This window comes from Vicugna pacos, chromosome 6 (genome assembly GCF_048564905.1).
Source record: "Vicugna pacos chromosome 6, VicPac4, whole genome shotgun sequence".
Classification (NCBI taxonomy): domain Eukaryota; kingdom Metazoa; phylum Chordata; class Mammalia; order Artiodactyla; family Camelidae; genus Vicugna; species Vicugna pacos.
Window position 1 is genome coordinate 21,341,735 of NC_132992.1, and position 26,535 is coordinate 21,368,269.

Sequence of the window (26,535 nt, forward strand, 5' to 3'; positions counted from 1 at the left end):
GGGACATTTCTTGATAATAAAAATTGAACTTACTACTTTAAAGGCTGCTTCAAAATATCACATATCCCCGGGAAATCAGAGCACTGGGCAGAGAAAGTGGGCTGAAGATTTCTAGACATTTTCCACTCTGTCTTTCTTTGTATTAGAATCGCCTTTTCTTCAGATGACCTAAGAAGTATTTGGTTTGGCTGTATAAAAACAATACTAGTTGATTTTCACTTATGAAAATAGTACATACATTGTCATGACTATAAAATTAAAATACACTGAGTTTTTCTGCACTGTAAGTTTCATCCTAGGTGGTTGGCCATAGGGGTGGCCTTTGGTTCATATCTCAAAAATGGTCGTCAGGATATCGCCTGTCCATCCTGTTGGGTCCAGGCAATGGTCTGTACCCTGTGCCTCTGTCCTTCCCAGGTGCCGTGGGGGCAGGAGAGTTCGTGAGTCCCTGTGAGAGTGGAGACAACATGGGTGAACCCTCTGTCCTGGAAGAGCAGAGAGGGCCTCTGCCTCTCAACAAGACCTTGTTTCTGGGCTATGCCTTTCTCCTCACCATGGCCACCACAAGTGACAAGTTGGCCAGCCGCTCCAAACTGCCGGACGGTCCTACGGGAAGCAGCGAGGAAGAGGAGGGTAAGAAGCCCTGGGGCTCTGGTACATGTGTACTTCCTTTCCATTTGCCTTATGAACCATCTGTAGAGGAGGCAGGGCAAGTGGCAATTGGAATCGGCCTGAAAAATTAATTTAACCCTGCTTTGTGGTTTATAGACTATTGTCACAAAATTGCTCTTAAGTGAGTAGTTCTGCAAAACAATCCTGTGAGACAGATGGGAGAAAGGTCTTATCATCCATTTTACAGACAAGGACCCAGGCTTGGAGAGGTTAAATAATTGCTTTTTATCCACGATAATGGTAGGCTTGGAATTGGTGTTCATTTCACCTGCCACAATTAATCACCCACATCAGTCAGGTTTCTGAATGCCCTGCCATCCTTCCCACTGTGTTCTGGGGGCAACTGCTAGAGAAAACACACATCGGTGGTAAAGTCCACTCTGTTGAGGTCTGTGTATAAGACTGGGAATGTGGTGTGCCCAAGGTCCCCAGGGTGATTTCAGAGAAACAGCCTCTAGGCCTTTCCAGCTCTTGTACTTTCTTCAACCTTAAACTAAATCTACACATTGCATTTCTGTGTTGTCTGTTACTTAGGGTTTGAGTGAAGGCTGCAGTGGGGAGAGTTAAAAATTATTTCAAGTGTTTAAAGAGTCTGTGATCTAGGAGAGAAAACTGTCAGATACAGATACACACTGTAAAGTAAGGGCCTCACCCAGCACTGCAGTATCCAGATGTGTCTGCGAAGGCTAACATTCAGGTGGATTGATGTTCTACAAGTTACAGTTCTGACTGTTTAGGCTTGCAAGAGGGAATCAAATTAGGGAACATGGTTATCAGAAAATAGCACAACTGCAGATCTGTGATGGTTGGCATTTCAGGTGTGGATGATTTTCCTAATTTATCTCTCACCAAATCCAGCCACATAGTGATCTGTACGGGGACATGGGAAGGGTAGTCAGGGAGTTGGAGGTAAGGTGGATGCTATCTGGAAGGTGCATAAACAGTCCTCAGTAGAGGGGCTCTGGTGTGGGAGCAGGTGTAGCACATAGGGGTTCAATGTTAAGTGTAGGCCACACCCAGGCTGTCAGCATTCAGATAGGTGCAGTGGGATATAAGATGTGTGAGGAGTTTCCCAATCAGGAATGTGGTTTTACTCTGATCATAAGTGGTTGGGAGTCCTTTGAGGATTCTGCCAAGACATGTGTCATGGTATCAAAAGGTTTGTGGTCTTGTTTTCTTTTGCTTTCACAGTATTGCTGGACTTGTCTTTACTCTCCAGCCCACTCCTAGCCCTTTCCTAGACCAGGACTTCCCACAGCAGCCCTGTAGCTGTTTTAGTTGTTGACTGGTACAGCATGGCTAAGAAAGTTGACTTCGGTATGAGATGCAGACTGTTGAAGTCCTTAAAAATCTGTGAGCCTGTGAGAGAGCTAATAAACCTGAAAGTTCCCTCCATTTCCTGTATCCCCCCTTGCGGACATACCAGATGTTTTTAATCCCATTCTTGTACCATGAGTGAGGAGAGGCAGGCTTTGTCTAAATGAGGAGTTTGGACAGGTATTTAGCAGGATCTCCAGGTTTCTTATGGAAAGTGTGGTTATGGTGAGCATGTCTGCTTTATGTTGCTCCTTCATCCTTGAACATTGCCCCAACAGTACCAAGATCCTCGATACTTTTGTTATGTGAGGATGTTGAGAGTTCCCTCAATCTCAAGAAGCCTGAGACATTTGTATTGAAACAATCCTCTATAGAATTAGGTTTTCAAGAAACTGTGATATGTCTTGTAGATAAATGGGGATCTCTTTCATTTATACCAGGAGCTCAGTAAAATATTTGAGTCCATCTTGTGAGACATATTTAGTAATGAGTTGAGAATATGGTACCCGGTCTTGGTAGGCAGTGGCACATCATCAGGGACCCATCAGCCACAGGGACTGACTCCAGAGTAGGGTGTATTACCTTCATCCTTGATTTAGATGATGGAATTAAAAACCTGTTCATTTTAGCCTCTGGTTGGGTAGGGCCACTTATGAAGTCAAAAGTGAAGAAAATTAAATGTAAGGTAACTTAGAAAAATTAGAGAAATGGACTGCCCAGACAGAGGAACATTTGATGACACAAATGCAAGGTAATGTAGACGAGAATTAAAATCTAGATAGGTTGAGGCTAGAAATGGTCCTCGACGAAGTAGACATAAAATAGAAGTCTTGAGAAAAATAAAGGACCATGAGGGGACTTGGCAGTGACTAAGCTGTAGTGTTGGTACTGAAAACTGTGACGCATTGTATTGAGGTGGGTCAAAAGGATGGCACAACAACTGAGGATCAGTCCTGCTGTATTCTGAGTTTCTTATAACCATTTAGTTTCCAGTTTGAGAAGAATGTGAATGCTGAATCAAGAAAAGAGCAGTGAAAGTGAATAGGCTAGCCAGTCAGACCTAAACAGAGCCTGAGTTTGGGGTATCAACACTGCCTGAGCAGCCCCAGCAGCAGGGGGGGCACCAAAGGGCTGAGGGGAAGGAGGGGCCGTGGTGGGGGCCTGCTCTGCCAGGTTTTACCACTGGGTATGAGGGACGAAGGGAGTGTTCCTGGCACTAAACTTCTATGCGTTCGGTTGGGTTTTTATTTGTGATAAGTTCATTAGAACTTCTCAGAACTCCTAATTAACTAAAATCTCTAATGTCTTTTTTTCTTTTTTTTTAATGTGTTATTTATATATGAGAGGAGCAGATGACGAGAAAACAAGCTCAAATTAGATATTGGTCAAAAGAAGCAGTTTCTAATTGCCTAGGGTCATTACAGCTTCAGCCTCATCTCATAACTTCTGCTTCACCCTCAAGACTAGAGCAGTCATTGATGTTCAGTGTCCTGAGGTACTTCAAGATCATCAAAGGTAGATAGTTTTCAATAAAAAGGTTGAGTCAGGATTTTCTGGCTAACCTTCATTTAATCAGTTAAATGTTAGAAACCTCATTTTCTTTAAGCATTTTGGTTTACCAGGGTTTTAGTGTATAGGGGATAAAAATGCTGATAAAAGGTGAATCTGAAACTTTATTATAAAAAGTACTAATCAGCCATTCTTCATCTCCACAGAAGGCAGAATTAGAGAAAATAGGCTTAGATTGCAGGACAGATTTAGGGTAGACATAAGGAAGAACTTCCTGATGGTAAGGGTTACTCAAATCAGAGTACATTATTGTGGGAAGAGGGTGCGTGTCCATCCCTATGCACAGTCCCATGACTCATTCTTAGTGCAGAAAGCTTTGATGTTTTCAGAACTAGGACCTGTCTCCATTTCTCATCTTCCCCACTCCTCCTGCTCTTGTCCCTTTTTTTGGCAGCATTTTATAGGCCTCAAAACAGCTCTCTGACCCATGGGGAGGCCCTTACCTGTCTTTGGAATACAGTACTGTAGAGATAGCTGGGGGTAGGAAAGGGGGCAGTAAGAAGCAGGCTTAAAGTAGCAAATAGGAAACCAACTAATGATAATCATCTTTTTTTAATAGAATTTTTAGAAATTCCTCCTTTCAACAAGCAGTACACAGAATCCCAGCTTCGTGCAGGAGCTGGCTATATTCTTGAAGACTTCAATGAAGCCCAGGTGAGGAGTTCCTTTGGGTAGCTTCCCAGAGGGCTAGTGAAGAGAAGAGCCCACTTGCTATGGTTCTGTTGCTGGGACAAAAGCAGGTTAAAACTTGTGTTTAATAGAAAGCCTTATTATAGTGTGCTGATCCTTAGCCTGAAAGGCTGATAAATAACACGGGGCTTGGTTGTCCCTTGAGGGTTCAGGCCCCCAGAAAGCTGCAGGTGAAGCAGGGCAGTTACCTAGGGAAGCTGCTTGGGCCTGTCAGTGAGGGAAGAGGCGTGGGCCAGGACAGGCTCAGTCACATTTTGGATAGTATTCGGAAGTGTTCAGATTTGTTCTCTGTGACTCACTCAGGCTGCCGTTCAGGAGCTTAGAAGTCACCAGACCCACTGGTTCTGTTCCTTTTCTTCCAGTGTAACACAGCCTACCAGTGTCTCCTCATTGCGGATCAGCATTGTCGAACCCGGAAGTACTTCCTGTGCCTTGCCAGTGGGATTCCTTGTGTGTCTCATGTCTGGGTCCATGACAGTTGCCATGCCAACCAGCTCCAGAATTACCGCAATTATCTGCTGCCAGCTGGGTACAGCCTTGAGGAGCAAAGAATTCTGGATTGGTGAGTATTTGGGAGCCCATCTAGAAGGGAAGAGCGGAGGACAGCAAGCTTCCCGAGGGGGAGGATCTAGGTGAGAGAGTAAATATTCCTAGAAACTGCAATGATCAGAGGATAAATTACACAATTTGAGTGGGTTTGAGATTATGTGAGGAGTTCATCTGGTTTCTTTTCTTTTCCTGGAGTGTACTGCTTAGGGACCTTTTGAAAATGTGTGAGATTTTTCACATGGGTTCAGTATTCTCAACCTGTCAGGTTAGGAGACTAAGTTTTAACCAAGACATTTAAAAATGCAGGCTCAGGAGCATGATTTGGCTTCTTGTCCTCAGGCCAAACCTGGAAATCAGAAGGAGTGGATTAGAGGGTCAGGATCCCAGAGAGTACACATCAGAGAAAGAGGGAAGAGGGGGTGATGCCCCCCAGTGCAGAGCCTTTGAGAGCATTCACATGTACCTGAGTCCCTTTGCAGAAAGGCTGTGGTTGGATAGTATCTGTCATGCTGTGTCTCTGACTCCTTCATAGGCAACCCCGTGAAAACCCTTTCCAGAACCTGAAGGTACTCTTGGTATCAGACCAACAGCAGAACTTCCTGGAGCTCTGGTCTGAGATCCTCATGACAGGAGGGGCAGCCTCTGTGAAGCAGCACCATTCAAGTGCCCATAACAAAGGTACCAGGAAAGTGTGTGTGTTGTTGCTCCAAGGATGTCTGTAACCCTTAGGTGTTAGGCCTTGTGGTCCAAGTCTCAGTCCTGATAGGCTAACCGTATCCATATTTCTAAGAGAAGAAAAGTACCACCTTCAAAAGGTGCGCCAACATGAGTGAAGCACTGGGCTGTTTATGCTTCTCCTGGTGTCCAGTGGTCTGTCTGCTAAACGCAGGGTCAGCCCATAGTGATTCTTACTTCTCACTCCTGGTTGTGATCAGAGGCCCTGGGTATGATAGGAAGGGCTTCAGTTTGGGCAGAGTGGGGTATACTGGTTAGAAGGCTCGTCTGTCTTTCATGGAAGGCTAAATTGAGTCTCCTTTCCTCGTTCGCCTTCCTCTGCTTCCTGCAGATATTGCTTTAGGGGTGTTTGACGTGGTGGTGACGGACCCCTCGTGCCCAGCTTCGGTGCTGAAGTGTGCTGAAGCATTGCAGCTGCCTGTGGTGTCGCAAGAGTGGGTGATCCAGTGCCTCATTGTTGGGGAGAGAATTGGATTCAAGCAGCATCCAAAATATAAACATGATTACGTTTCTCACTGAGGATACTCGGTCTTCCTGGTTTTATCCCCTGCTGTTGTGAAGATTGTGTTTTAACCAGGTTTTAATATGTCGTGTGTAACTGGATTCCTTGCATGGATCTTGTATATAGTTTTATTTGCTGGACTTTTATGATAAAATAAATGTTGAATCTCTTTGGTTGTAGTAACTGGGATTTCTTCATCCATTTCTTTAAGCTTAATCAGAACAAATAGCAAGATAAAACATAATACCGTCTCTGTAGGTTCAGTGGGCTTGTTCTTTGGAAGGATAGCTAGTGAAGGAAAATAACGGAGTTGAATTTAAAGTTTTTGTTAGCAGATTAACCTGGGCTGTCAAATTCAGTGCTGCTTCCAGATTTTAAAACAGGTTCAGGTAAATAGTTGTGACAAAAGTTGAATGGAATTGGGCACAGCTATTAGTTTCCTGGCAATTTTTAAAAAATCAATTTTTAGAGTTGAGCTCACCAACAGCTGACCTGTGGGTACTGTACGCTCAGAGCTGAAAGGGAAACGGACCAGTCGCTGTTTGCGGGTGGTGCCTGTAGACTTGATGGGATGACTTTCTGCAAGGATAAACACGAGAAACAGTGAAAACACTTGGAAATGTCAGAAGCTCTAGTCAGAGGTCCAAATTTTTATTCCTGTGATTGTAACAGCTGCTGGAAGCCATTCCTTTTGTGCCCCAGCCTTATCCTGTTGCTGTCCTCTCACTCTCTAAAGCAAGGTTTACAAATCTTTTTCTGCCAAATAGTATCTTAGGCTTTGTGAGCCATTTGGTGTGCGACAACTCCTCACCTTTGCCATGACAGCATGAAAGCAGCCACAGACAATAGGTCAGCAACTGAGTGTAGCTGGGTCCCAATAAAACTCTACTTACAAAACAGGCGGCTGGCCATAGTGTGCCATCCTCTGCTCCACACAGCAGTGGAAGGGGTCATCTTCCTCTGAGTTACAGGAATAAGGGTGACAGTATGTGGCAGATGTAGAGATGACCACCAGATAGATGGGCTACAACTGAGGCCAGAATATGCTGCATTTTGCTTCAGTTTGGAGAGAGGTGTTCAGTGAGTATTTATTTTGGTTCACATTGATATGAAGATTGTTAATTTTCAGTGATGGTTGGGCCAGATTAGGAGACCCTCAACTCCTTTGGTTTTTCTGAGGTGGGATAGTTAGACCTGAATCTTCCAGTATTCAAAATCTAACAATTTGACTTAATTTTTTTTCTTAAGGACCTTTTTTTTTGTTAAAAAAACAAAAAACTTTAAACACATTGTCAGTAGTTAGAATTAACCCTCTTACCAGTCTGAAATAATTGGAAGTTACTGGTAAAATCCTTCAGATGCACATTTTTGAAGATCCTTAAGGATGGGCTGTCAGTTTCAACTTCTGGAGGAGGACAGAAGGCCTGTGGAGTAAAGGGAAGCCTATCCGACCTGGTGCTGTTCCGCCTAGTGGTAACATCCAGCAGTTGACCTATTTATAAATATCATTCCTTTTGCACATTACTATTTAACTTTCTGAGCGGTATAACTTAACTGCTTTGTCTCTTGCAGCTTGGACAGTACCTGGGCACACAGCAGGTGCTCAGTAAATGAGCATATCCCACAACTGTTCTCAGTGTAGCAGCTCCTGCGTGGTCAGCAGAGGGAGAGCCAGTGCCACAAGTCCTCCTTGGTGGATGAGTTAAGAATTCCCCTAAGGTGGGACGGGTGTCCTTTTCACAGGGGAAGGAGGGGCAGGATTTATACTCATTCATGTTGAAAAACTGCTTCTAGGAGAAAAAGTAGAGCTTTTCCGGTAGGCTGCAGACATCTGGTGGCTGGCTAGAGAATGGGGTGCTTTGTTTTCTATCTTCTGTTACAACGCAGTGGGACTGACTTATTTAAGTCTGTGGACCAGAAATTCTCACATCCCAAAACTGCAAAAGAAAAAGAGCTGCATCAAAATACCATGCTTTTCCAAGATTTTCTTCAAAGAAATATGTATCAGGGCAACCTGTGGGTCTAGATAATGTCATCTTAAAACTCTTTTTAGCTAAAATTACTTAGGAGGAATCTGACATTTCAGAGAAAGGAGAATAAAGTGCTTTTTTGAATGAGGCAGACCTCTGAGCGAGGCCACCTTCCACTGAATCTCACTGTTAGATTAAAAAAACTTCAGAGTTAGAAGGGGCAGCCCCCTCCTTTCAGACGCAAAAGCTGGGGGCGGGCAGGGATGGGAGTGGGGCTAAGGCTGCGCAGCTGCTCGTGTCAGAACCGGGACCCCCGCACAGCAATACACACGCTGACTGAGGACTGGAAACCCATCTCAGCGTCAGGAGTCTTAGTATTTTACTGTGATGATGACTTTTAATGGAAAATAATCGTCGTTGATGATCAGTCTTTTCTCTCTCTCAGCCTTACTTTCTATGTTTATAAAAGGAGGGAATTTGGACTAGATAAATGGCTAAAGTCTCCTTCCAGCTCTGGAATTATACAACTTATTAAAAAGCACCCCCCCACCCCACCCCCCAGTGTCCAATGAGTACCCCAATGGTGCTTGCTCCTACCTGCCCAGAGTGCCACCAGCCTGGGTGTAATATTTGTTATAATCTAGTCGTAATAGTAGTTGAGCCAAATCAGAGTTGATCTGATGATTCCGAACACTGGAGAGAATCTTGAATAGCAGTGAAGACTGGCGGCTAAAACCCTGCAGAGAGAAGGACTCAAGCTGTCATTCCTGTTAGACTCACCAGCTATCCATGTGGAGTGCGGGGGCAGGGGGGTACTGCTTGGAAAAGTCTTGCTGAAAATTCTGTAGCATTAACTGGCCTTCCCACAGTCTCACTTCTACTGGCTCCAAAAATGACTTCTTTGTACTGAGTCCGTAGAATGCATGATTTCCTATGAAAGTACTCTAATTGTCAGTAGGAATTTAGCATCCAGTTACAAATTAATATATTCTGCTGTGTTCTGGGGTTGGAGAGAGCCTGTGTTTTTGGTACAGACAGGTAATTGTATCTCAGCAAAACAGGGGGTTAGTTCAAGGGAGTAAGGAGGCTGGATGTTGGAAAGTAAGAACAAAGTCAGTGCATTATTTGGTGGGTTGAATAAACTATTCAGGTCTGAACTACTTTTCAGTGTTGAGGCAGCACATAATTATGGCTTCAAAATCAGTCTGCTACAACATTTTTTATCTTTGTATCTTGTTATTTCTGTGTTTGTATTGGGGAGATGCTTTAACTGACTCAAAGCAAAAGGTAAAGATTCCCCACCCGCAGACCAACCTCTGTCCCTCAGACAGCACCGCGTACTTGCAGTGGCCAGGCTGACTCACCTTCACCAGGATGCTCAGCTGGGCGGCCCCACGTTCGTCCAGTGGGCCCAGGTTCTGACTGACCAGCGAGCAAAAGCTGTGGCAGAGATCTAAGATTTCATTCAGGCAGTGAAACACCTACCCGGGAAAGAGAGTTGACATTAGCAAATGTCCTAAGAGCTAATCCGTTCCCATTCTCCACATGTGACCTCAGGAGAGACAATGCCACGTGCAAGTCCTGCCAGCCTCCCAAATGCAACACGTGTAAAGCAGACTCTTCCCTTCCAGGCAAAGACACTCGTTCTCTTAGTCACGCTGCACGAAACCTCCACTAAAGCGACATCGGTCATTGTCTCTTGGGCCCACAGCGCGAGCTCCTGCCTGGAGCTTTGCTTGCGGTGTTGTTCCCCGTGCCTGGCATACTCTCCTCTTACCTGCTCCAGCGAGTCCCCCTTCTCCCTGGCGCACTCCCTCCCCACCGTAGCTGTTAGCGACCCCTTGCTTCCCTGTCCTCTAGATCATCTGTACTGTTCACGTGGCGATTGTTCAGGCCGCCTGTGTTGTTACTGATCTGTGATGTATGTGTATGTCCTGTTTCTCCAACTAGATTGTGAGCTCCTTAAGGGCAGAGCCATGACTTATACCTCTTTGTATCCCCAGTGCCTTGCATACAGTAAGCACTCAATAAATATTTAATGATGATCACCTGCTCTGATACTCTGCTTTCCCCCAAGGATGCACTCATACAGTACAAGGACAGGCTACCTGTCACAGTGGTTCTTGGTTGTTTTCAGGTCACAGAACCCTTTGGAGTGGCATCTAAGGACCTCACTCTCCCTTAAAAATAACAGCCCAAATACCAGAACAAAAGCGTGTGGCACAACTGAGGAATAACAGCTCACGTCAGAGCTAAAGCATAACTGTTCTATTAGAAACTAGAAGGGGTCATTTTAATCTTCCTGCTTTTCCTAGAATTGGAACCAGCTTGTGAGCTTTAAAAGACTGGTGCCTGGATTCTACTCCAGGGATTCTAATTTAAGTGCTCTGGGTCCTAGATTTTTTTTAAAAGCTCCCAGATGATTCCTTTGTGGAGCCAAGTTTGAGAATAACTTCTCTGAAGGAGATAACATGTACATACACACATCCCTACACACACACAGCCAGAGACACTACTCCAGTTGTCTGTGAAGACAGCTTCCAAACAGCTGATTGATCTTGAGCCAAAAGACGTCTAAGGAAGTAAATTCTATATGCTTTTCATTAGTCTTTCTATCGTGTCAGAAAGGTCTTTTAAAATTTCTTTAAATCCTTCCTTCTGAGGGTTAAGCACATACTCTTTCTTCTGTAGGTGCTCACCACAAAGACATTGAAGTTCTCCTTTTTAAGATTCCCTTTTAGTTTGCTCTATAAGATGTTAAAAATGGAGACTGAACAGCTGCTTAATGATATAGTTCCATATCCTGGCAACTCAGTGCTTAAGGGAACAGTCAGGCTAGAAGCAATCTGAGGAAATCAACCAGCCCTACTTACAGGTTTCAACAAGATAAAGGACTGAGCCAGCAAATTACTCAGGAAGTGGTCGTGAGCCAGTCGGATGCTTTCAAAGTCTCGGGTAGAATTGATCTGATGAAGCAGCTGTGAGAACTGAGACTCCAGCACGTCTACCTGGGAGACAGTTACACAAGTAATGTTAGTACCTTGCATAGTCTAAGCACTCAAGAACATTAAGATGCCCAAGAGGATGAAATAGAAGTTCTTTGCCACCAGTCGTCTTCCTCCTATCTGAGCCACTTTAAGGCTGAGCAAAGACAACCTTACATTGCCAAATCTTACAGAAAGTTACGTGCCTATTTCCTAACAACCTCCAATGTCTTGGCAGATCCCCCCTTGTGCATTATCCTCTCCACTGCCTGACTTGGTTAAGTACCATGGGATTCCAGAAGTTAGAGCAAACTATAAAAATCAGGGTCAAGTCAACAATAATTAAATACTACTGCATTGTTGATAAGGACCCTACGTCCTCATTCTCCATCATCCGTTTATTTCCACTTTCCTCTAAAATACCCCCAAGAAACATGCCTGGTAGCATAACCCATGGATTTTCTCAAACCCCCATGTTTCACCAAATGCAGGATTCCTCTCTGGTAACTCCTGCTAACCTCTTGGACTCCTTTTCATACCCCTTCCTTCTACTGATCCATAGACAGAGACCTGGAGGTAGTACTGAAGATTATCCACCAGGAACGCCATGTGATTCCTCAGGCGCCACTTGATCGCGTCGGTCTGGTTGGACTTGAGGTGCTTGCGCTGCATTTGTAGGGCCCAGCAGTGCTGCAGCTCAGCTTGTACCCGGCGCACACTCAGTAAGTACTTGAAAACAACGTTGTATCTGGGATAGAAACATCAGGCTACTCAAGATAAAAACTTCACCCCACCACCATCCATGTGACAGACCTTAGGGCTCTGCGTCACTGACCTCTTCCCCACAAAGGCAGGAAAGATAAGAATGGCTAGAGATATGAACAGATAAACTGGTTTATTTATATGATGGAATATTACACAGCCATCAAGATGAATGAACCTCAGCTGTACAACATAATGTGACTCTAAGCAATATGATTTTGAATAAAAAATGGAAATCTGAAAAGATGACATATAGCCTGATACCATTTTTTATAATGCTTAAAACAACTAAACAGAAAAAAGTACACTTTGGGAACATATATAGATGCTATAAAACTATATAAAAAGGATAGAAAACATGGAATTTAGGATAGTGGTCACTTTGGCCTGGGGGAGGTGGGGGCAGGGCTGGGAAGGCCCACATAGGTAGATGGACATTATCGTCAGCATTCTAGATTTTGTTCTGGGAAGGGGTTTTATGGAATGTATGTATGTGTTTGGTGGGGGGGTGTGACAAGGAAGGAACGAGGGTCTTGCATGGACCAGTAAGAATGTGCTGGAAACCAAGGATTTTGGTTAATGTGATTCTCTGTCTCTAAGGCCCAGAGGAGATAAAATCAAGGATTCCTCTCACTGAGCTTAGCTAACTCCCTGATGTCGAGCCTTGTACTGAGAAGACCTGTAGGAAGAGCGGCTGATTCCTGATGGAACTGGGCTTATTTACCCTATTAAGGCAGGCTTGTGGAAGACAACCTGACTCCATCTGGTCTTAAAAATTATCTATTTCTAATGGAACAGTATACTGAAAATAGTACACTTGTTTGGATTCTGATTTGAACAAACCACCATAAAAAGACATTTTTTAGATAAATGGGGAAATTTCAGTGTGGACTGGATATCAGATAAGAAGGATTATTCATTTTACTGGGTGTGATGATGGCATTGTAGTTATGTTAAAAACATGCCTTTTTTTTTTTTTAAAAGGACACTATGAACTCATCTACAAAACAGAAACAGACATAATAAACAATCTTATGGATACCAGGGAAAGGGTGTGGGAAGAGATAAATGTGGGAGTTTGAGATTTGTAAATGTTAGCCACTATATATAAAAACAGACTAAAAAAGTAGTTTCTGGGGGAAGGGTATAGCTCAAGTGACAGCGCATGCTCAACACCCAAAAGGTCAGGGGTTCGATCCACAGTACCTCCTGCAAGCAGAAATCAATGAAGAAACCTAATTACCTCCCTCTCATAAAGGAAACAATGCAAGCAAAAAAAAAAAATGTATCTTCTGTATAGCACAGGGAACTATGTTCAATATCTTGTAATAACCTTTAATGAAAAAAATATGAAAACGAATATATGTATGTATATGCATGGCTGGGACGTTGTGCTGTACACCAGAGACTGATACATTGTAAGTGACTGTACTTCAATTCTAAAAAATGCCTATTTTTAACTGTTGTGTTAGTTTCTGATGTACAACACATATATATGTGTATATGTATATTCCTTTTCATATTCTTTTTCATTATAGGCTATTAGGAACAAGCTACTGAATATAGTTCCCTGTGCTGTACAGTGGGACCTTATTGCTTACCTATTTTATATATAGTAGTTAGTATCTGCAAATTCTGAACTCCCAATTTGTTCTCCTCACCCCCTTTCCCCTCTGGTAACCCTAAGTCTGTTCTCTATGTCTGTGAGTCTGTTTCTGTTTTGTAAATAAATTAATTTGTGTCATTTAAAAAAACTCCACATATAAGTGATAACATACGGTATTTTTTTTTCTTTTTGGCTTACTTCACTTAGTATGACAATCTCCAAGTCCATTCATGTTGCTGTAAATGGCATTATTTTATTCTTTCTTATGGCTGAGTAGTATTCCATCATATAAATATACCACTACTTCTCTATCCAGTCATCTGTCCACAGGCATTTAGGTTGCTTCCATGTCTTAGCTACTGTAAATACTGCTGCTATGAACACTGGGGTGCATGTATCTTCTCGAATTAATTTCCTCTGGATATATGTCCAGGAGTGGGATTGATGGATCAGATGGTAAGTCTATTTTTATTTTTTTAAGGAACCTCCATACTGTTTTCACCAAACTACATTTCTACCAACAGTGTAGGAGGATTCCCTTTTCTCTACACCCTCTCCAGCATTAATTTTTTGTGTACTTTTTAATGATGGCCATTCTGACTAATGTGAGGTGATAACCTCATTGTAGTTTTGATTTGCATTTCTCTGATAATTAGTGATATTGAGCATTTTTTCATGTGCCTATTGGCCATTTGTATTTCTTTCTTGGAGAATTGCTTGTTTAGGTCTTTTGCCCATTTTTGGATTGGGTTGTTTATTCTTTTCTTATTAAGTTGTGTGAGCTGTTTGTATATTTTAGCCCCTCTATTTTAAAATAATTTAATAAAACAGGAAGGCAATACAATGCAACTGGTAAATTGCATCAGTGCTGGGCCATGACCACACATACCACCTCTGGAATCACACAAACTAACTTTTCACCTAACAACCTTCTTGATTCAACAGAGGATATGATCTGGGCTATTTGATTCCAAAAATAACAACAAGCTCACATGTAGTAATCAGAATGCCCAATTAAAGCACTGACAAAGTCCATGCAGCTTACTTAGGTGGGCTGTGGGCCCTGAATCTTCTCCTTGAACCAGCTTATGTGTCATCTCCCACATCTTAGCTTCTCTAGCTCCCCAGAGTAGAGGGTTGTGAGCACAAACAGGGAGGATGAAGAGCGGCCACAAACTGGCAGCTTGTAAATTGCTTCTTAAAAGATTGACGGTTTTAAGGCTTTGACCCTCCCGATCATTCCAGCATCCACTGCTCCCTACTGTCTCACATCTTCAGTTTCATTTATTGTTATCTATCCAGCCCCCGAAGGCATCTGAGTTGGCAACCTCTGATTTACAGGCTGTTAAAAACCAGTTGGGTGGCTATCTTGCTCCCACCAATTCTATTCCTGATAATTTCTTCCCTTGGAAGTAACGTGGGTAATAATTACCTGTGAGAAACTCAAAATACTCACTTCTCCAGGACAGCAGGGGTGAAGAGAATGTGCAGTGGCCACTGCACTTTGTAGGAAAGACCTAGGGCTGCCCAGCCGGATGCAGGGGCTTCCCGGGGAGAAGTCTCCCGAGAAGGCCCTTCTCTCACCTGAGTAGCATCTGTTAAGGAGAGAAGATGACTTTGCTCATCTAGAACCAGAGCTGCAACAAGGTGAGTAGCATTCATGAGATGAGTGCTCACTCAAGCCTGCAATGTTCAGAGCATGAAGGGGACACAAGGGACTGTAGAGGGCAAGGAAACTCCAAGGAGGGGTTCTCTTAGGAGGTCTCTTAAGACATTGTTTTCTCAGCCTTAAAGTCTGGTGGCTATAAATAAACAGACCATTCCAGCAGCATGACAACCAAAACCAAAACTATAGCCTGGCCATGTCACTTAGCTTCTCTGGACTTCCCTTTTCTTTCATGTAAAATTAGGGCACAATGTTACACAAAAGACTAGGTGGTTTCTAAGGTCCAAAATGATGCAGTTTCTGTGGAGGTGGATGGAAGCAGACAGGAGAACAGATGGGGACTGAGAGGAGCGGAAAGATGTAAGAAAGAGGGGCCAACCTTTATGCTCCTTCCCATGATACTCGATTGTCAAGTGCAGCAGAGGGAGAAGGTTGTCATCGTCCAGCAGCACCTTGTGTGCTGACTGTTGGAAGGCCACATTCACATCTGCAAGAAAGGACACGTGGGCTGGCGAGGCGGCATGGCTGTGCAACAAACCCAGACCTCTCTGTCCACTCCTCCTCCAGCCAGCCTAACGCTAACAGCAGGGCATGGTAAACATCGGTTGTTTTTGCTTGACTAGCGTGTGTTCCTCCTCCTCTTGCTGGTAACAGCACTTGATTTTCCTTGGAGAATCACCCCTCCCCAGAACAATCCATGCAGTTCCAGTGGGGTGGACAACACCTGAACCTCAGGGTAGGCAGGTGACCCAGGAACGATCTACCTTGGTAAACTATTTTGTTCAGGGATGTGAACAGGACCCAAGCCAGGCCAATCCAGAGACTCTATTAAGATTTGGAAAGAGTATAGTTTTTTTCCCCCCTAGAGATAAACACAGACTTAGCAGGATATGGACTTGGTTGGAGGCCATCTCGCTACTCATGGAGCAGGCCTGTCTGAGAAAAAAGGCAGAGGTGAAGATGATGACACCAAGTCCTGAAGGCGTCATGTGAGCCACTGGAGCAAACTGCCTGGAGCCACCATACCCCTGACCTCTTCAGTTAGGACAATCAATAAATGCTTTTGTTTCCCCCTCTGCTTAAGTGAGATTGAATTGGGTTTTCTGACATCTGCAGCCGAAAAAGTCCTCTGTTAAGTACAGTGGACATCTCTTGTTTCATAGAGCTAGAAAAATGGTAACCCTGTCTTCCCCTCTGCCTCTCTTTTTGACTCTGATCTTTACCTAACTCTCCTTATGTAGCTCGAATGGGAACAGTGTTCATCCCCAATGGTCAAGGGTGACTTGACTGAAGTAGGCATAGCTTAATGTCTGACCTCTTTGATACAGATATGATATATATACACACACACACACACACACATATATATGCATATATATATATATATAAAAATAAAATCCGGCTAGGCTAGTCAAAACCCCTCTCCTGGAATCCTTTAACTTGCTACCAGAGAGACCAGGTCTGACTCAACCAGTAGACACTGTGAGGTATGTTTCTTGGAGCTGCTGGTGGCCATGTTGCCAGATGGGACTGGAGGGCCATCAAAGAGCACACAAGTGCCACCAGCAAGATACGGTAAGAGAGAGAATCCCAGCAGTCCCTGGTTTCAGTTCTCTGGCCCAGCAATGTCCCTGTTGCACTGGAGCTACAGATACAAGAGCAAATAAATTCACCTTTCTACCTAGGTTAGTTTTCCATCCTTTATGATCTAAAGAGTTCTAATACAACAAGTGACAGTAAGTCCCAATATGTCCCTTGAGAAACATATGGCTATAAATTGATGAGGATAAAATACTAGTTTGAAGGCTTGTACCATCTCTTCCAGGAAGGGTCACTAGCTAAGGCTGCTCCCAGTGACTGCAGTGTGAGTCTACCTGAGAAGTCTTCCATCTTTGGAAACACTCTCTGTAACTCACCAGGCTGCTCTTACGTGGAACAGGCCTAAATGGTTCAGCATCAGCCAAGAAACACACTACAACTTCAATAAGCTGGGGCCCAGAGCAATTACCATGTTCAGTTACTGCAGTGGGTGGTGTTTTTAACATGTGTTGAGCTGTATCAATGAAGGCCTGAAACAATTCTCCACGTCCCAGAAGGTAAAAGTCTTTAATGATCTGCAGAAAGAATTTCAGTTTACGATTCAGAAATCTAGCAGGGCCAGGAGCTCACTATCCTGAAAGAATTATGCACATAATTTCCAGTTTCATCACTTTGTGCCCAACCTGCAAAAGGACATAGGCTTTTGGCATTTCAAAGGGGCATACTTAGTAATGGCAAGATGACTGGTGTGTCTTTAACATCATTTATTCAATGAAAACACACTTATGCCAGAAGGAAGTAAACACCCAAAGCTTTGTACTACAGTAAATCCATAGCAATAGGTAGTTTGCCTACTTGGATGAGGACATACAAAGCCACTCTAGATGTCTAGGGACAGGCAACCAGTGCTCTCAAGAGAGGCTGCAGAGACAAGTCATTGTCTTCCAGCATCATTTTAAGAGTTAAAAGAACAAACAGCTAAGCTATTACCTTCAGCTGACCCAGCAAATCGGACTCTTCCACCATGAGCTTCCAGAGATGCTGCGAAAAGAACCAGCAAAACAGGATCAAAGTTTCATTACAATGAAAATTCTTACAAAGAATGGTGTTGTACAAATCCAGCAACACGTTGAAAACAGAATATATACCATGACTGTATTGAGTTAATCCCAAGAATAAAGGTTTAACAGTCAATGTATGAGATGGAAGCATTCTGGAATTAGCTAGTGGTGATGGTTGCACAACATTGTGAACATACCAAAATCCACTGAATTGTACCTATTTTTAAATGGCTCAAATGTTTAATTTTGTTATATGAATTTCATCTCAATAAAAAATTTTAATATGAATGTAATTTACTACATTAAAGATTAAAAAAAAAACATGATCACCTCAATAGATGCAGAAAAAGCATTTGCTAAAAACTCAATCCATTTGTGATTTCAGAAAGAAAGCAAACAAGGAATAGAAGGCTGATAAAGCGTATATATACCAAACCCCACCACAGACAACCTATTTAACGGCGAAACATTAGAAGAAAGTCCTTTGAAGTCATCCAACATTGTACTGAAGATTTGCCAGTGCAGGAAAAAAAAAAACTGAAAAGAAGCAAAACTGTCATTATTGATAGTTAATATCACTATCTGCATAGGAAGTGCAAGAGAAGTGACATACAGATTATTAGAACTAGTAAGAGAATTCAGCGAGCCTGATGATTGATATACAAAAAAATCAACTACATACCATTACCAGCATCAAAATCTCTGACTAGGATTTGCCCAGTGAAGCGATAACATCAAATCAGGGTGCCCAGAATCTCCATCCTGGTGCTCACCCCCCTACCTCTCCTACTGGAACTGAGACAGATTAGGAACTGGCCTTTGGCCCTTCTGCAGTACACATTACTAGATGAAACAGCTGACATCCCCAGGGGAATGTAAACACACAGGTCAAAATAATCAGACACGGGGAAAGCAAAAGGAACACAACAGACTAGGTAACACATACCAGCTGAAGCAGAAGTTTCAGAACTGAGCGGACAGCACAGTGAGCTGCCCGGATCGCCCCTGCGGCTGCTGGGGGTGCTGCCTGTTACTGGTGTTTTCGGCTAAAGGCAGCGCCCTTACCCATGGAACTAATTTCTGACAGACGCAGAGGTACAATGGCCTTGCTCTCTAATCTCAATGTGAGGGATCTCTGAAGAGCCATTCTAGCTTCAGAACTCTGCAGAGAGTGGTCAAGGCTTCTGCGGCAACCGCATCGCAGTTTATTTCCTCTCTCTACTCAGTCCTGCTTCCCTCACTTCTTGCCAGATCTCAGTCACAGAATCTGTTTCCTGGGGAAATGTGACCTATGACATAGACCAAAAATTTTAAATATTCTTTATAAATATGCTTAAAGAGGTAAGGATAACAACAATACAAATACACAAAAATAAATCATAAAAAAGAACCAAGATGCTGGAGCAATTGAATAATCTACATGCAAAAAATTAAAACTTGATCTATACCTTGCACTACATACAAAAAGTAACTCAAAATGATCATAAACCTAAATGTAAAACTAAAAACAGTAAGTTTTCTAAAAGAAAACAGAAGAGAAAATCTTTGACCTTGGCTTAAGCAAAAGCTTCTTAGACACAATACCAAAAGCGTGATTCATAAAAAAACAGAAATTGATAAACTCGACTTAATCAAAATGAACATCTTCTGCTCTTTGAAAGACATTGTTAGGAGACTGGAAAGACAAGACATAGACTGGGAGAAAATAGTTGTCACGTATCTGATAAAGGACTTACCACCCAGAACACATAAACAACTCTCAAAACTCAACAGTAAGAAAATTAAACAAAACAAAAGCAATAAAAATGGACAAAAGATTTGGACATTTCAACAAAGAAGATATATGGATGACAAAATAAGCTTATGAAAAAAATCTCAACATCACTAGTCATTACGGGAATGCAAATTAAAACTACAATAAGGGACCAACCCAAATGTCTATCAGCAGATGACAGGAAAACACCCTGGTATGAACAATGAGATACTACTTTGCAATAAAAGACTAAACTATTGATATATGCAACATGGATTAATCTCAATTATGCTGAGTTGAAGAACACCTAGGAATAAATTTAAGCAATGAAAAGATCTATACAACAAAAACTAGACAATTTTGTTGAAAGAAACCAAAGATGACACAAATGGAAAGACATTCTCTGCTCCTGGATCAGAAGAACTGTATTGTTAAAAAGTCCATCCAAAGCTATCTACAGATTCAGTGCAATCCCTACAAAAATTCTTATCGAAATTCCAAAGGCGTTCTTCACAGAAATAGAAAAAACAATCCTAAAATTCATATGGAACCACAAAAGACCCCAAATAGCCAAAGCAATTCTGAGAAAGAAGAACAAAGCTGGTAGTATCATACTTTCAGTGATTTGATTAGAACTGATTTCAGCTATACGACAGAGCTAAAGTAATCTGTTAAACAGTATGGTACTGGCATAGACACAGAGACCAATAGAACAGAACACAAAACTCAGAATCAACTTCCCTCATATACGGGCAGTCATGGAACACCCAATAGAGAAAGGACAGTCTCTTCAACAAGTGATGCTCGGAAAACTGAATAAACGTGTGCAGAAAAGTGAAACTGGATTCCTATCTTACATCATACACAAAAATTAACTTGAAATAAATCAAGACTTGAACATAAGACCTGATACCATAAAAACTCCTAGAGGAAAATGTAGGGAAGAAACTCTTTTGACATTGGTCTTGGTAATGATTTTTTGGATGTGACAACAAAAGCACAAACAACAAAAACAAAAAACCCCACAAACCCCCCTATAGAACAGAAGAAAATATATGCAGATTATCTATTAGATAAGGGGCTATATCCAAAATATATAAAGAACTCATATATCTCAATAACAACAACCAAAAATCCAAACAATGCAATTGAAAAACAGGCAGAGGAACTAAACAGTTTTCCAAAGATATCCAAATGGTCAACACGGACAACAGAAGGTGCCCAACATCATCAACTATCTCAGAAATGCAGATCAAAACCACAATGAGATATTGCCTCACACCTGTTAGAATGACTGTCTTAAAGAGGACAAGACGTAAGTGTTGATAAGGATGTGGAGAAGAGCGAACCTGTGTGCACTGTTGGTGGGAATGTAAGTTGGATCAGCCACTATGGAAAAACGGCATGGAGGTTCCTCAAAAAATTAAAAATAGAACTAGAATATGATCCAGCAATTCCACTCCTGAATATATACCCAAAAGAAATGAAAGCAGGATATCAAACAGATATATGCACTCCCATGTTTACTGCAGCATTATTCACAATAGTCAAGATATGGAAACAACCTAAGTGCCTATCAATGGATGAATGCATAAAGAAGATATGATATGTATATACAATTCAGCCATGAGAAAAAGGAAATTCTGCCTTTTATGACAACATACATGGACCTTGAGGACATTATGCTAAGTGAGGCAAGTCAGACAGAGAAATAAATGCTGTATGGTATCACTTGTAGGCGGAATCTAAAAAAGCCAGACTCGTAACAGTGAACTAGTGGTTACAAAGGGCTAGGGGTGGGAGAACAGGGGAAATGTTTAAGGGTACAAACTTGCAACTAGTAGAAATAAGTCCTGGAGATCTAATGCACAGTATAGTGATTATTATAATCATCAAACTTGCTAAGAAACTAGATTTTTAAAAAAATTATTCTCACAAGTTACTTTTACATATATATATTTAAAAATTTTTAATTGAAGTACAGTTTACAATGTTATATCAATTTCTGGTGTACAGCATAGCAGAAACTAGATCTTAATTATTCTCATCACAAAAAAGAAATTATGTAACATGCTAGAGATGGATGCTAACTATTGCTACAATTGGCAATCATATTGCAATATGTAAATGTATCAAATCAACATGTACATCTTATATTTACATAATGTTATATGTCAAATATATTTTGATAAATGTTTTCATGTATTAATAATGAAAATAAAACAAAAACACATGTAATAAAGACTTTTAAAAGAATTATATGTCCAGGGTAGTTTCAAAGAGTGTGATTTCAGGGAATGGATGTGATAGCTCTTCTGTAATATATTTAGAGAAATGTTTATAAACAATTATAATAATGATGTTTATAGAAGTGCTACCTGCTTGCTAAAAAGATAAGGGTTTTTTTTTTTAAGTGAAGGGATGTGTTTGCCATTCTGTAATGCATTTACAGAAATGTTTAAAATAACATGCATTAATGATGGTTATGAGTGTTCTGTGCAAGCTAGAAAAAGTAATAAACTATTGATACATGCAACATTGACTGATCTCAAAATAATTATGCTAGGTCAAAGAAGCCTGGTTCCCACCCCTCAAAAGAAAGAGTACATACTGTTCGATTCCATTTATTAAATCTAGAAAATGCAAATTAATCTATAGTGACAGAAAGCACTTGGAGACAAGGAAGTTAAGAAGGGTGGGATAAAAGCACATGAAAGGTTGGAAATAAAGGATGGAAGAAGATACATCAGATAAATATGACCTTAAAGAAAGCTGGATAGTGACCATAATAACTTAATAAAATAGAATTTAAGTCAAAAAATATATATACATATATAAATATATATCATATGTGATAGTGATAATGATGTATACATACAAAGAAGAACAATTAAGTATGTATATTTATTACAAATATGCACATGTTTACCATATAACCTGAAAATCAAGAATGAGAACATGTATAGGACTCTAGACTCACAGAATTTACATTATCTGGGTACATGCAAATCAATTAAAAACAAAAAAATGGACCCTATATTAGTCCATAAAGGAAGCCTCGATAAAATCCAAAGGACCAATATACAGACTATGTTCTCCAACTATATTGTAATAAAATTAAAAATTAATAAATTCTTTGTGTTAAAAGGAATCATAAGGAAATTAAGATTTATTTAGAACAGAATAATAAAAATACTACATGCCAAAAACTTGTTGGATACAGTCAAAGCAATGTGTAAAGTTTTATATATATTTCTTACAAAACAAAGGTTAAAACTGAAAAGTCAAGGTAGGAGGGGACAGCTCAGTGGTAGAGCGCGTGCTTGGCATGCACGAGGTCCTAGATTCAATCCCTAGTACCTCCATTACAAAAAAAAAAAAAAGTCAAGCTTTCAACCTATGAAAATGGAAAAAGGGTAACAGAAAACTCAAACAAGGAGAAAGAAAAATAATAAAGACAGATACCAATCAAATAGAGAAAAAAACAATTAAAAACAAAAGCTTTGTTCTTTGAAAAAATTAAGATTAAACAATAAAAAGATTGAAATAAATAAAATATAAATAGCTATAGGCAAGCAAGTATTTTTTTAAAAATTAAATCTAGATGAAATGGGTAAGTTCCTTGAAAAGCAGAAAATACCAAAAGTCGTACAAGAAGAAATAAATGTCTTAAATAGGCAATAATACGTTTTAAATATACTGAATCAGTAAAGATTTCTCCTCCTAAGAAACCTAGCTTAGATAATTTTTCAGGTAAGTTCAAACTTTTAGTAAAAATTCTTACCTTAAATTAATTGTTCTAAAAATTAGAAAAAGGGGTGATGGGTAGAGCTCAGTGGTGGAGTGCATGCTTAGCACGTGCAAGGCCCTGGTTCAATCCCCAGTACCTCAATTAAAAACACAAGAAAATTTTTAAAAATAGTCTTCTTAAAAAAGCAACAAAAAATAGAAAAAGAGTGGTAGACACCTAGCTCATTTTATGAGGCTTTTATAATCTTTATTCCACAACCACATTAAGAATAATACATGAAGAGAAAAGTGTAGTCTATCTCACTAGTAAATGTAGATGCAAAAATTCCAAATACCATAGTGGCTAACCAAATCCAACAGTATATTAAAAAAATAAATAAAACATCACATTCAAGTGCAGTTTATCTCAGGAAGATTCAAAATCCAAAAATCTAACAAGGAATATACCATATGAGTGAACTAAAGGAGAAAAAGAACTCAGAACAAGAAATTGCACCTTAATTGATAGAGAATAAGTAGTGATAAATTTCAACATCCATTTATGATAAAAACTCGGCAAATGAGGAAGAGAAAGTAGTATTTTTAAATTTGATAAACTCAGGTGCCAAAGCCTATCTATAGCAAACACTAAAGTAACAGAGAAACTTTAGATGCATTATCTTTAAGAGCCAAATCAAAGATGCCCATTATCACCTACACTGTTCAACGCAGTTTACATATAAACTATTGCCCCAGCTGTTGAATGCCATTCTAGGGATGCTAGCCAAGAATTTAAGGAAAAAAAAGCAAACAGTGAAAAACTGGAAGGAAAGTTGTAAAACTTTAATTGCAAATGACACCCCATCATTACTGAGAAAACTCAATAGAATGAACAAAGTATTAGAACTAAAAGACTTCAGTAAGTTGCCAGGTAAAAGATAAACCTACAAAAATTAATACCACCATTTCTCTATATAAGTAGTAACCAACTAAAGATAAAATTAACAAAAAACTACTACGTATCTCGGAATTCATTTTTAAAATCTTTTTGTTGAAGGACTAACATACACAAAGGATCGTGCACCAAGCCTAAGTTTACAGCTCGAAGAATTTCCACAGATTGAACACACCTGTGTAACCAGCGCCCTGAAAGGCCTCCTCACGTCCCTTCCACCGACTGTCCTGACATCTCACACCAAACTAGTTCTGCCTGTTCTTGAACTTTATATTGATTCACACAGTATACATGCCCTTTTAAAAAAAAAAAAAAAGGAAAGCGATCCAAAAGGGTGGGTGAGTATGGTATGTATTTGCAAGACACTCCCCGCTTTTCCTTCTGGGTATATGGTATTTCTTTAATTACTTTAAGCTTTAATTATTGTTACAACTATACCTTTCCAAAAGTCTATTAGCTTCAAAGAGTCTGAGCGTCAGTTCTTTGTCCACCATTTTTACACTGGAAATATAATTTTGAGCAATACATGTATTTTAAAATTTCACAAGAGAATGATTTGGAAATATTATGTTATTCATTCAATAAAATTTTACTCTCCTCCATTAATTATATTTCCCAAAGAGTAATCAGAAAAATGATAAAATAACGGAAATAGAGTCAATAAAGTTAGATGAAAGAAGTGAAGGCATCAGCCCCTCAGACAACAGCGGTCTGGGCTCTAGGTGGAGAGTCAGTCTTGAAATTTTGAATGGACAGAAATATATATTTTGCATAGTTTAGGTATTTACTTGCCCGGAAGGAATCAAATCAAGTGATATTCAAGGTCACCTTAAGCTCTAATATTCTATGTCTACATCACAGCTCTGTCTCCACTGCCTCGGAATTTTTGAGACAGTAAACGGAAAAGGAAATCGCATTCAGCCATTCTCAGCCATTCTAGAGACTGCCCCTAGTGTACCTGCTACGCTTCAGAATCACCTGCAGAGTGTGTTTGGTGGGTGGCTGGTTGGATGGTATAAACACAAGAACCTGCTGGTACCGACTTCCTCCTGACCAGAGTCAGAAGCTCTGGAGGTAAGGACTCGGGACAAGTGCGTGTTTTAAGACTTCCCAACGTCACTTTATGCACAGTATGAGTTGAAAACCACCAACACAGTTAACAACGCAACACAACTAACGCAAGATTTCATTTCACATCATCACACACCTGTGAATCAAGTTTTATGATAAGCCACAGAACATATGCCCATTTAAAAAATTATTAGTCACAACTTACTTACTAAGCACCGCCAGACAAGTTAGCTTTCTGAGTATTTTTTTCATTTATAAGAATGGAAAAATATTACTTGTTCTGCTTTCCCCATAAGATTATCATATCCATAAATCAAAGAATATGTAATAAATCCATTCTAAAATATATGTAAAGCACTAAATTTAGTCAGAATCAGTTGATTTCCTGGAGTCACTGCCAACTATAGGGACAGACTCAAAATGTTGACTGTCTGAAATGAAACCTTTATTCAACTAACTAGTTAACAAATAGCTAACTAGCAAACTCCTGTCACGTGTGAAAACGCTAAGGCAGTTCTGCCTCTTAAAAAACAGAGAATGCTTTATTTTCTACTTCTTGCCCTTCAACCCTCTGAGACAGTCCCCTCCAAGCTAAGTTCTAATCACATCAAGAAGAAACAAAAGTCAAGTACTCAATTTCTGGGGAACTAGTGTATATTCTCTTAAGAAAATATCCTAAGAAAGACAAACCTCAGCCACAGTGCTACGTATACGGTCCACCACCTGCTCGAAGTCCACCAGGCTGAAGAGTGGTTGTTGCTTGAGACGATGCAGCTCTGCAGCAAAAGTGTCCTCCTGGTTCTTCAAGATGGATCCTGCAGAATGGGAAGGCACTGTCAAAGCAAGACAGGGACCTGCACAGGCGAGGTGTGCCCTTCCTGCTGGAGCGGCTCCTCCACCTGCTTCTCGGGCAAGCATGCCGCGGCTGTGCTGAAATCTCAGAACAGAAAGGTCACTGGCCACTCGCTCCACCCAGGCAAACTCTGAGGCCACACATTATCAAGTAAGGAGGGCCTCTGAGGATGGGGTACAGCAGGCAAGGAGATTCCTACCTTTCCTAGTCAGGTTCACATTTTGATTCTCGAACATCTGGACAGATTCTCCAACAAACAGGATTTTTTCAGCAACCCGCACTGGAATGTAGGATGGCAGAATCTCCACCCGCAGGGAAAACTGCTTCAGAGATGGTGCCAGCATGTTCTCCTCCTCTATCAGGCGCTGCTCAAGGAAATCATCCATATCAGACACGATGTATGCAGTGAGAAAGGAGAAACAAGAAGACATCCAGCTCTCCCAACACATGATTTACATTTTCTAGAAGTAGGGACTTTAAATCTGAAGTTGCGTAATTGTTAAGTTACCAGTCTCTAAGATGTATTCCATTTCCAGGCAGCATGACAGCACG

At 40.9% G+C, this 26,535-nt stretch overlaps 2 protein-coding genes across 8 annotated transcripts in view; one reads left to right on the forward strand and one right to left on the reverse strand.

The window, feature by feature from the left end:
• Positions 1–6,217, forward strand: part of TP53BP1 (tumor protein p53 binding protein 1) — a 62,452-nt gene extending 56,235 nt beyond the window's left edge. For 4 of the 5 annotated variants that reach the window (XM_072962580.1, XM_031672853.2, XM_072962581.1 and 1 more), the window contains 5 exons: positions 418–633; positions 4,118–4,212; positions 4,611–4,810; positions 5,330–5,475; positions 5,864–6,217. In XM_072962580.1, the coding sequence (XP_072818681.1) occupies positions 418–633; positions 4,118–4,212; positions 4,611–4,810; positions 5,330–5,475; positions 5,864–6,051 (845 nt within the window). In that variant the 3' untranslated portion in view covers positions 6,052–6,217. Of the gene's footprint in view, positions 1–417; positions 634–3,341; positions 3,505–4,117; positions 4,213–4,610; positions 4,811–5,329; positions 5,476–5,863 lie in introns of those variants that run through there. The other variant, XR_012073345.1, reaches the window with a different exon arrangement.
• The window catches only part of TUBGCP4 (tubulin gamma complex component 4), a 38,972-nt gene continuing 16,530 nt past the window's right edge, over positions 4,094–26,535 (reverse strand). The window contains exons 8-19 of one of the 3 annotated variants that reach the window (XR_012073348.1): positions 26,183–26,348; positions 25,821–25,945; positions 17,552–17,602; positions 17,031–17,136; positions 15,402–15,509; positions 14,813–14,951; positions 11,559–11,736; positions 10,878–11,012; positions 9,369–9,485; positions 8,602–8,741; positions 7,619–7,971; positions 4,094–6,613 (exon numbers count right to left, since the gene is read on the reverse strand). Coding sequence is in view for 1 of the 3 variants with exons in the window: in XM_031672871.2 (XP_031528731.1) it covers positions 7,959–7,971; positions 8,602–8,741; positions 9,369–9,485; positions 10,878–11,012; positions 11,559–11,736; positions 14,813–14,951; positions 15,402–15,509; positions 17,031–17,136; positions 17,552–17,602; positions 25,821–25,945; positions 26,183–26,348 (1,278 nt within the window). In the remaining 2 variants the exon portion in view is untranslated. Of the gene's footprint in view, positions 6,614–6,669; positions 7,972–8,601; positions 8,742–9,368; positions 9,486–10,877; positions 11,013–11,558; positions 11,737–14,812; positions 14,952–15,401; positions 15,510–17,030; positions 17,137–17,551; positions 17,603–25,820; positions 25,946–26,182; positions 26,349–26,535 lie in introns of those variants that run through there. The other 2 variants (XR_012073347.1, XM_031672871.2) reach the window with 2 other exon arrangements.